The sequence below is a fragment of the Aegilops tauschii genome, chromosome 7, assembly GCF_002575655.3.
Source record: "Aegilops tauschii subsp. strangulata cultivar AL8/78 chromosome 7, Aet v6.0, whole genome shotgun sequence".
Lineage (NCBI taxonomy): Eukaryota > Viridiplantae > Streptophyta > Magnoliopsida > Poales > Poaceae > Aegilops > Aegilops tauschii.
The window spans coordinates 66,057,185-66,067,836 of NC_053041.3; the positions used below are offsets into that span (position 1 = coordinate 66,057,185).

Below are 10,652 nucleotides of genomic sequence, written 5' to 3' on the forward strand. Positions count from 1 at the left end.
TCACAGATCCGAAGGAAAGACATTTGTTGCTAAGAATGGATCCTTTCTAGAGAAGGAGTTTCTCTCGAAAGAAGTGAGTGGGAGGAAAGTAGAACTTGATGAGGTAACCGTACCTGCTCCCTTATTGAAAAGTAGTTCTTCACAGAATATGGTTCCTGTGACGTCTATACCACTTAGTGAGGAAGTTAATGATGATGATCATGGAACTTCAGATCAAGTTGTTACTAAACCTCGTAGGTCAACCAGAGTAAGATCCACACCAGAGTGGTACGGAAATCCTATTGTGGAGGTTATTTTACTAGACGATGAAGAACCTACGGACTATGAAGAAGCGATGGTGAGCCCAGATTCCGCAAAACGGCACTACACAACAACACCGATGTAATGGCATGTAATCTGCCGGGAGAAAGCTCTTAAAACGGCATACAGACTGCTGGGATGGTAGTTCTCCCGGCAGATAGAACCACCACGAGAATGGCTGCCGGGGATTACTTCTCCCGGCAGATAGATATATCCCGGCAGTTTAACTGTCGTGACGTACATATTTCCCGGCAGTTAGATTTCTCCCGGCAGGTTCCTTAGCGCAAAGGGATTTTAGTTATCGGCAGTGGAACTGCCGGTAAAAACTTGTTGGCCCGGCAGTTTGTATGCCATCACATTGATATACTAGAATTTTGGGCAGCATATATCTATAATTTAATAACAATTCACAATGTCTAATTTAATATCCATGCACAATGTTTTAGCAAATCAGGACATCACACAATTTATGAATACACTTCAATCAGAGTTACATTTAGGCCTCATACTTCATTCGATAAACATAGGAAGCAAATATAACGAGTACATATATATGTTTCGAGATGGCACATAACCAAATGAAGTTGTGCCATAAAAGGGGAAGTGGCTTAACAGCCCCCAAAATGGGCAGAGCTAGTCTCGAGGTTTAACAAACAGTTTCTAGATATGCCACATAACCAAAATAAAGTTGTGCCACAAAAGGGGAAGTGGCTTAACAGCCACCAAAATGGGAAGAGCTAAGTCTCCAGGTTCAACAAACATATTACATTATCATCCCAACACTGAAAATTGATGGTCTTCCAGATCTTCAACTGCTTCTAGATCTTCGAAACCAGCAACTTGCTGTGTATGTTTTGGAAACCTGCAATGGACCGGAAAGTCAAAATGAAGCTCTTCTTTCAGATTTTAAATGAACACATTAAGGATTATGACATAGCAAGGAATAATACATAATTATATCAAACAGGAATTCTTTGACCTGCACATTCAAAATTCTTCCATGGGCAAATATGGCAAAACAGGAACCTGAGTTGAGTTGTAAAAGGAGTATATAATGCGTAGTTTGAATGCCAATTTACATTTCACATGTTTAGGTACTGGATGCAAACTGAATCATATATTCTTCCATGTAAAACACTTAGACTGAACACATGCATGTACATGATGCTACATTCCAAGAGCACAAGCTATGAAGACGTAATAATATATAATAGTAGTCCAGTAAGCAACTAATTATTCTGGACTTTGCAAAGCAGAACGCCACTGGACAATGGACACATGCACTAAAAATAAAGAATGGCCACCAGTACACTTTGTATAGGGAGGTTTGAAAGATCACCATATATGTAGTCTCACCCAAATATTCAAAGGGGCTTAAAGCCACTGGACAGGGGAAGCTTGATATTCATATACTACCAAAGTTGTTTTGTTGGCTATCTAATTATGACTCTTGAAATAGATTATTTGTATACAATGGTCTACAACAAAAATGGTTGAACAGGCAAAAAAATCAAGGTTGTAAGTTCTGATTGTAATGTTTATGTATTTTAACCAGCAAAATTATTATTGTTGTTGTGTGGTGCAAAATATGTGTATATTGATCTAATGTGCTCAACTGTTGGCATTTCTTGGTAAAAGGAAAAAAGGAGCGACTTTCTCTATCTACAAAGAAAAAGAAAGAAGACTCGCAATTGTAAACAAAGTACAGTACTGTAGCTCAACCATAATTTCATATTTATGTCACATATGTGTGTACTGATCACTAAACTCGACAGCTGTGGGCCCTACATTTACATCCTTTGTGAGAAAGCATCGAATGCAGGGAAAGTCTATGTCCAAAAGAATAGCTCATGAGAGCTTAGCCTTTCTAGTGACCCAATATGGTAAGAGAAATATGTATATTACCTCCTCAGCTTGCTTATGGTCGCATTGCAGCATTTGCCGTTGACTTGTCCACTTCCAACTACATACATAGAAGCAAAAGAGTATTAAGCAATCAACCATGATAGTCATTGTAAATTTAGCAAAAGAACCCAAGCTTACATGCTTGTAAGGCCATGTGATACATCGCCCTTGAGCTTGCCCCATGGTTGTCATGTCCCCAATACCACGAGGCAGAATAGCATCCCTTTTTATTACATAGTTCACGACAACCTTACAATATTGAGAGCCAAGCTCCTGACCACTTACCTCCTCTCTCTGATCAACTGGTAGAATTGTAGCTTTTGCCACAGGGCTATTATGATCCCAATAAACATTATAAAGTATCACATCCCTTCCTTGCTGAGGAATAATGAAAAAGAAATTAGATGAGCGGAAATGATTCTTTTCCATCCTATAGAAACTAGAGGCAAAGTATAAACATAAAATCTGACCTGATGATTTTTCTGCGTCATTGGAACTTCTTTCCGTGGGGATGTTGCCATCTTGTTTCGATGAAGTGTCACATCCTTATCTTGTTGCACTGTTGCCTTCTTCTTTTGGGAAATGGCGGCTGCCCACTCTTGCAACACCTCATATTGAGCAGGGGGGATTGGACATTGTATTCCTGAGTGAATGGGGATTGTACATTGTAATCCTGAGTGAATGCTGCTACCTTCTTTTGCAACTGTGCCCCTTCTGTCTTCTTTTGCAAAATGGTTGCCTCTTTCTCTCGTCGCACCTCAAAGGTAGGGGTGGCAGATCCTACACTATCTTCTTGTCCATATGCACCTTCATGTCCATATGCATCTGCATCTACCCTCTGGGGCGAGCCATACCGTGGAGTGAACTCAACATTTTGTCTAGCATTTGATTGTAACAACAATCTCTTCATTTGAAGAAATTCATCCTTAAGACTTGTAACTACTGATTGGAAATCATTCTCGAGTTGATCTACACGCTCATGTAGAAGCGCATTTTCTTGTCGAGCTTCTTTTGCTTCTTCCTCGGCCATTTGAAGCTTCGTTGATTTCAGCTTTCTAGTTCCTGGCATGCCCAAACCTGCAGTACTTGGTCCGAGACCTTTACACCTGACATACCCATTCCTCTCCTTTGTAGTTACATGTGAGAAGAGGTCACCTTGCTAGATGGTTTTTTCCAAAAGTTCTGGATGCTCATTCTCCATATTTTCTATCTTTTTCTACAAGACATAACATATGATTCATTAACACAGTGATAATGTAGTGTTGCTTCAACTAATAACTTCAAAGCAAATAGGTTGCTAAAACTACTTCAAATACTTACAAACATATTTGTTGCAGCAACACTTGAAGGGGCACCGGTCTTCTTGCACTTGTGTGTTTCCATAAACACTTCATGTCTATGAGGGGGATATCCATTCTTCATATGTTGCCATTTATTTTCAAGTAGTTAGATCAGAATAATCTAGAAATGATGGCAAAAAAATTTGTGCAAGTAAGACTTATATGTACCATTTCATGAGAAACACGAGCATGACTTTTACTGCCTAATGTATGCAATAATTTCATCTCCTTTCGGTTTTGTTTCCCTTGCTGGCTACGTTTCTTCCCTCTTTCACTTTTCCAAAAGGCAACAAGTTCTTCCCAATCTGTTGGGCTAACTCTATTATCAGGGACAACTTGGAGTTCCTCATCAGTCTTGTCATCCAAATACAAAGTCTTCAACTATGATTTGAAATCCCTCCATTTCTTGGCAGCGCTTCCCATGACCTAATCCTTAAGTTTGTCATCCACAACATAATACATCTGTTTTCAAGCATGTGTAAATGTATCAAGCATGTGTAATTATACAATGTAAGGGCGATGTATTAGATAAATGGGCACATTATATTATACCTTTAAGGTTGTCCATAATTGAATTTTTTGCTCAACTTCAACCTTTCTCCAATCAGTGTGCCTAAGAGATATTTTACATTTCACAAGTGTGGAGATGAAGTTGGAAAACTCCGAGGCATTGTCCCCAACTGGTTGTCCATCTTCATTGTATTGTACACGAATTGGTGGCACTGTCCCCAATCTATCATACACATTATGCATTCTAGTGCGCTTTTTGCCCTTCTTCCCTTTTGTTTCTTGACCCAACTCATGGTCTAAACATGGACAGTTGTTACTAGGCTATCATACATTTAACTAACAGACTATATGCACAAATATTAGAGCAACGCACCTTCATCCTCTTGGATGTTGTCACAAGGCATCTCTTCAACATCTCTAGTCGTTTGGGACCTAAGGACTCGAGTTACTTCAACAATAGGCTTTTCTGCAGTGCTCTACAAATAAACAAACAGGATGATGTATAAAGTTGTCATGAACTCAAAGCATGAATCAAAGTTCCTCAAAACTGAAGTAATAGATGCAGCAACCAAACAAAAGCATGATATATCACCTTCTTCCTTTTAGTTTGTCGCTGACTAGCTGGGCCTCCATTTTCTTCATTTATATTTGAAAATCTAAAGCGACCAAATTGTTCAAATTCCTCGCAGTTTCTTGCTCTAATTCTTGCTAGCCTCTCTTCCTCTCGTTCTTGAACATTGTCCTCGTCTCTTCCTTTTTCCATTCTTTTTCCTGAAGAGAAAATTAATGGCACATTAGATGTCAAGTAGGTAAGCATATAACTGAAAAATGTAAGGAAAAGACACACACTTTGGTTGCTGAATTGCACGAATGAGTGTTCCATCTATATCTGTCCTACTACATGGTATATTTCTAACATCAACACTGAGATCTACATTGGCATCTAGATCAGGGATTGGTACTCTAGGTGCATCATGCTGGTCATAAGCACCATCTTCCGCTTCAAACATATCATAAAGGTCTCGTGGATGTGGAAAACTTCTAACAAAACACCAATCTTTATCAAGATCATCTTGCACATAGTACACTTGAGTTGCTTGAGATGCCAAAATGAAAGGTTCATCAGACTTGAGTAAATGCTTGAAGTTCACACGCGTGACACCCAAATAATCAACTTGAACCCACTTGTCTTGTGCACGGTTGTCAACCCAATCACATTTGAAAAGCACAATACTTCCTTTGTTGTTATAATTTAACTCAAGAATTTCGGTTATCACACCATAATATATTTTATTTGTGACCATATGATTTTCACTATCTTCACATGAGGGGGACAGAATTTGAGAGACAAGAGCAACCCCACTGCTTTGGGTAGGTCTACCCTCATCATAGGACTTCGTGTGGAAATTGTACCCATCTATGGTATAGCTATTACATTTCCTTGCAGCTGAGAAGGGCCCATTAGCTAAAGTTCGAATCTCTTCAGAAATATCTTCACCATTCGCAATTAGTTGTGCCACATGGGATTTAAACCACTCATGGAATTTCACATGGCGAGTGCGAATAATCTCTAACTTAGTCCCATGGCCAATTGAAGACAAATAGGCATCATACTTGCTGCAGGAGTTAAGTACAAAAGTTCAGCACTATGACAAATATCGTTCATAGGCTCAAATGATAACATTTCTTCGAATAACATACCTCAAGTATGGATCTATGTTATCATAATTAAATAAAACATATCGATGTGCTTGCAGCCATGACTTGTGATCCAAGGTCACTACATGCTTTCCAGCCAAAAATCGACCCTTGTTGGTAAAGAATGGCATAGTAGATACATTGGGCTCAGGGACATCAGTTCTGCATTTTCTATTAAATCTAGTCTCACATCCTTGTAAACAACGGGAACAGTATGTAAGGGACTCATCAAACACATAGCCCTCTGCAATTGACCCCTCAAGATGGCTCTTGGTACGAACAAACCCCTTTAGCTTCATATTATACCTATATAGTATATACATAACATACATCAGATTATTTTGGAGATGGGAAAGAAACCATCTGATACCCAGAAAATAGGTTTAGGGATGACCTTTCTACCGGATACATGTTGCTGTACTTTAGTGGGCCCCATAGCCTCACTTGGGTTGGAAGATGAACCATCAAGTGAACCATAAGATCAAAAAATGATGGCAGAAATATGGTCTCAAGAATGCACAAGGTCTCAGCTATTTCTCCCTCTAGCTTCTCCATATCACTTATGGAAATGACAGGAGAATATATTTGCTTGAAGAATCTGCTGACACGAACCAATGCAATGGCGACTTCCTTTGGCAGTGTGTTCCGAACAGGTAGCGGAAGCAATTGCTGCAAAAGAATATGATTGTCGTGGCTCTTCAACCCAGTGATCTTCTTCTGCTTGACAAGGACATTGCGGTGTATATCAGATGCGCAACCATCAGGGAACCTACCTCCCTTCAAAACTTGGCAAAACAATTTCTTATTTTCATTGACCATTGCATAGGGTGCAGTAGGCAAATCAAATTCTTCACCAACTGGGACAGGTTGGAGAGCTTTCCTTATTCCTAGATGCTCTAGATATTTACGAGAAGCATAATTATCTTTTGATTTCTTATCCATGCCTAAAAGTGTGTTAATTATGTTTTCACATACATTCTTTTCAATATGCATTGCATCAAGATTATGAGGCTGCAGCAAGTCTTTCCAGTATCGCAACCTAAACCATATGGATTTTCTTTTCCGAACTATTGGTGGTTCGCCAACCTTGCGCTTCTAGGTGGTTGTTTTCCCGGAAGGGTTCTTTCCAAAAACAGTCTTCATATTTTCAGTGAGGGCCAAAACTTCCTCTCCGGTAAGTGGTACAGGTGCTGCCCCTAACTCCACACCACCATCAAAGGAGTCCTCATCAAATCTGTATTCATGGTTTGGATCAAGAAACCTTCTATGATTCATATAGCAAAATTTCTTGCCTTCCTTCAGCCGAAGAGAGCAAGTCTCTGAGCCGCACAATGGACAACCAAATTCACCCGTGGTTACAATACCAGATAGAGTGCATAAGCCTGGGAGGTCAGATGTAGTTGATAATACAGCAGCATGGAGATTGAAGGGTTTACCGGTCGAGGCATCATAGGTTCTAACACCCTCCTCAAATACCGAGTTCAAATCATCAATAAGAGGTTCAAGGAACACATCTATATCTCTCCCAGGTGACTTTGGACCAGGAATTAGCAGAGATAGGATGAAATTTTGTTGCTTCATGCACAACCAAGGAGGAAGATTCAACGGAATTGCTACAACAGGCCAAACACTATATGATAAATTCATTGTCCTAAATGGATTAAAACCATCAGCACATATAAGCAGCCTAATGTTGCGACTATCTTCGGCAAACTTAGGATATTTGGCATCAAAGTCCTTCCAAGCAGGTGCATCTGCTATATGCCTTATTAGTCCATCTCTTGTGCGTTCTTCATCATGCCATTTGCAATCTGTTGCACTCTTCGGGGACACGACAGGCGTTGTAGCCTCTTATTTATTGGAAAATAACGAAGAACCTTCCTTGGGACCTTGTGTACACATTTTCCATCAAGGCTGTTCTTTTCAGATTTCCACCGGGAAGTTTTGCATGTAGGACAAATATCTTTATCTGCATGCTCCTTCCAAAACAGAATGCAATCATTCTCACATGCATGAATTTTAATATAACCCAGCTCAAGACATTTTATCATTTTCTTAGCTTCATAAATTTTTTTGGGTAGCTTTGCTCTTGGGAAGGCCTCTTTTAGCAACTCTAGCATCATGTCAAAGCTTTTATCGCTCCAACCTCCAAGAGATTTGGTATGTAGTAACCTAACAACGAAACGTAGTTTTGAAAAGGTTGTGCATCCTGGATAAAGCTCCTCGTTATCATCGGCTATGAATTGTCGAAAAGCATCTGCCTCATGCTTCTTTTTCTTTTCTAGAAGAGGGTCAATGCTCCCAGGCTCTACATCCTCGTGAATTGGATCATCCCCGCCGCCACTATCACTCAAATCCCCAATTAGGTGTGCCATATCTTGAATCATTTCGAACATCTCATCATAATTATCTAGGTCATTCTCCTCTTGAACATCATCAGGTTGGACCGGATCATGGTCACTATAAGATGCAATAGATGATGATGCCTCCCCATGATATATCCATCTTTTGTACCCACTAATAAACCCATGATATAATAAGTGTTCATACACATCACTAGCTTCAAACCAACAACAGTTCAAGCATTTTCTACAAGGACATAATATAGCATTCCCTCTTGCTGAATGAGTAAAAGCAAACTCTATGAATTTCACTACCCAGTCAATATATGCTTGTGTGTTTCTAGCTTTATCCATCCAACTCTTGTCCATTCTTGACAAAATTCACTATATTTACCTAACATACGAAATAAAGTATACTTCTATTAATGGGGGAAATCTAGTGACAAAATGCATGCCATTCATATCTAATACAAGCAAGGACAAATACAATATGGACCAAGAATGCAATCTGGCATAATAGAATAAATATTCAATTGAAAGATGTCATTTCAGGAACTGCAAAAACTAAAATAGTAGTAAGAATATTATTATCTATGTGATAAAAACAAAGCACTTGTTATGTCCACAAATCTGGTTTTTTTAAGGAATACACAAATTTGATTTCGTGAAACATAAACAAAGAAGTGTTGTAGAAACAAGGGTTGAGGAGGCATCCATATGATAAAAACAGAGCACTTGTTCTGTCCACATGCTACAACTTTGCATCTATATAAAAACAGGCATCTATATGATAAAAACAGAGCACTTGTTCTGTCCACATGCTACAACTTTGAGGCATCAACTAAACACAAAAAGAAGTGTTGTAAAAACTATAATTGAGTGCCTAGTACACAGATTAAACTAAGCCATCTAACATTTTTGCAAGTTAGCATTGAATCATCTGCCAAGTTCACAGATTGAAATGGTAACAATTGTACAAGTCAGAATTGAATCTCATTTGCAGGTACACAATTTAAACCAAACCCAAGCAGCAAAGAAATCTCACCAAATGCTCAGACAGAGGATGTTCAGGAGGCAGCCCTGTCCACAGAGAGGATGTTGATGTTGAGGTGGCAGAACTGCTCGCCGGAGAAGAGGGACGCTCTGCTACTTGGGGGGACGGAGAGGATGTTGACGTGGCAGTGAGCTGCTCGCCGGAGAAGAGGGACGCCTGCTGCTTGGAGGATCGGAGAGGACGTAGAGGAAGCGGTCCCGCTCGATGCTCGACTCCTCGGTCCGTGGGCGTGCCGTGGCGCTGCTGTGCGGTTGTTGGGGCCAAAGACTGACTCCGTCCGGGTGGACGACGGTCGGCGGCGGTGGGGTGGCTGGAAGAGGCGGCGGGGCTGTGGTGGTGGGGGCCGCCGCCGGCAGTACTAGGATTTAGGGCGGCCAGCGGTGCTGGGGTGGCTGGGAGAGGAGTCGGGGTGGCTGGGTGCGGCGGGGGGTGGCTCGGGACGGCGACGGAGCTGCGATGGTGGGGGACGCCGGCGGCGGCGGGGCTGCGGTGGTGGGGGACGCTGGCGCCGATGGGATTTGGGGGCGCCAGCCAGATTTGGGGGCGGCGGCTGCGGTCAGGTAGGGCACGAGGGATTTGGGGTGGCTGCGGTCTGGAGGTAGGGCACAAGGTAGTAGTTCTTTTGGGCTTTTTTTGTCTCTCGCGCGCTTTTCCTCACTTGCGCGCGCTTAGGCCCAAACTGTATTTTACTCTCGCGCCAAAAGCGAACCCCGGGAGATAATGGGCCGTAGTAGGCTTCTCCAGGCAGACAGGGCGCCCCCAAGTGTACCGGCAGTTTTTTTGCCTTTCTTCCTCAAGTTCTGGCGGCAGTTGCACCGCCGTGAGCTAGTTCTACCAGCAGTTACAGATGCCCCGGCAGTACATTTGCCCTTGGTTTAGATACTTCTCCCGGCAGTTAACTGCCCCGAAACAAGTGTTGTGGTGTAGTGTGGCTTGAGGCCATGAAATCTAAGATGGGATCCATGTATGAGAACAAAGTGTGAGCTTTGGTTGACTTGCCCGATGATCGGCAAGCCATTGAGAATAAATGGATCTTCAAGAAGAAGACTGACGCTGACGGTAATGTTACTGTCTATAAAACTCGACTTGTTGCGAAAGGTTTTCGACAAGTTCAAGGGATTGACTATGATGAGACCTTCTCACCCGTAGCGATGCTTAAGTATGTCCGAATCATGTTAGCAATTGCCGCATTTTATGATTATGAAATTTGGCAAATGGATGTAAAAACTGCATTCCTGAATGGATTTCTGGAAGAAGAGTTGTATATGATGCAACCGGAAGGTTTTGTCGATCCAAAGGGAGCTAACAAAGTGTGCAAGCTCCAGCGATCCATTTATGGACTGGTGCAAGCCTCTCGGAGTTGGAATAAACGCTTTGATAGTGTGATCAAAGCATTTGGTTTTGTACAGACTTTTGGAGAAGTCTGTATTTACAAGAAAGTGAGTGTGAGCTCTGTAGCATTTCTGATATTATATGTGGATGACATATTGCTGATTGGAAATG

At 41.4% G+C, this 10,652-nt stretch overlaps 1 protein-coding gene across 2 annotated transcripts; it reads right to left on the bottom strand.

Annotated features, from left to right (window-relative positions):
• Positions 1-3,525: 3,525 nt before the first annotated feature.
• LOC120967798 (uncharacterized) lies at positions 3,526-9,731 on the bottom strand. Of its 2 annotated transcripts, none has more exons than XM_040394043.3 (6): positions 9,141-9,731; positions 4,648-4,826; positions 4,429-4,531; positions 4,098-4,351; positions 3,714-4,007; positions 3,526-3,621 (listed from the first exon to the last, which is right to left on the bottom strand). In XM_040394043.3, exons 2-5 carry the CDS (start codon positions 4,816-4,818, stop codon positions 3,972-3,974), a joined length of 564 nt encoding a protein of 187 aa, XP_040249977.1. In that variant the 5' UTR covers positions 4,819-4,826; positions 9,141-9,731; the 3' UTR covers positions 3,526-3,621; positions 3,714-3,971. The 2 variants fall into 2 exon arrangements, with proteins under 2 accessions (XP_040249977.1, XP_045087812.1); XM_045231877.2 differs by lacking the exon at positions 9,141-9,731 and adding an exon at positions 4,905-5,595.
• Positions 9,732-10,652: the final 921 nt, after the last annotated feature.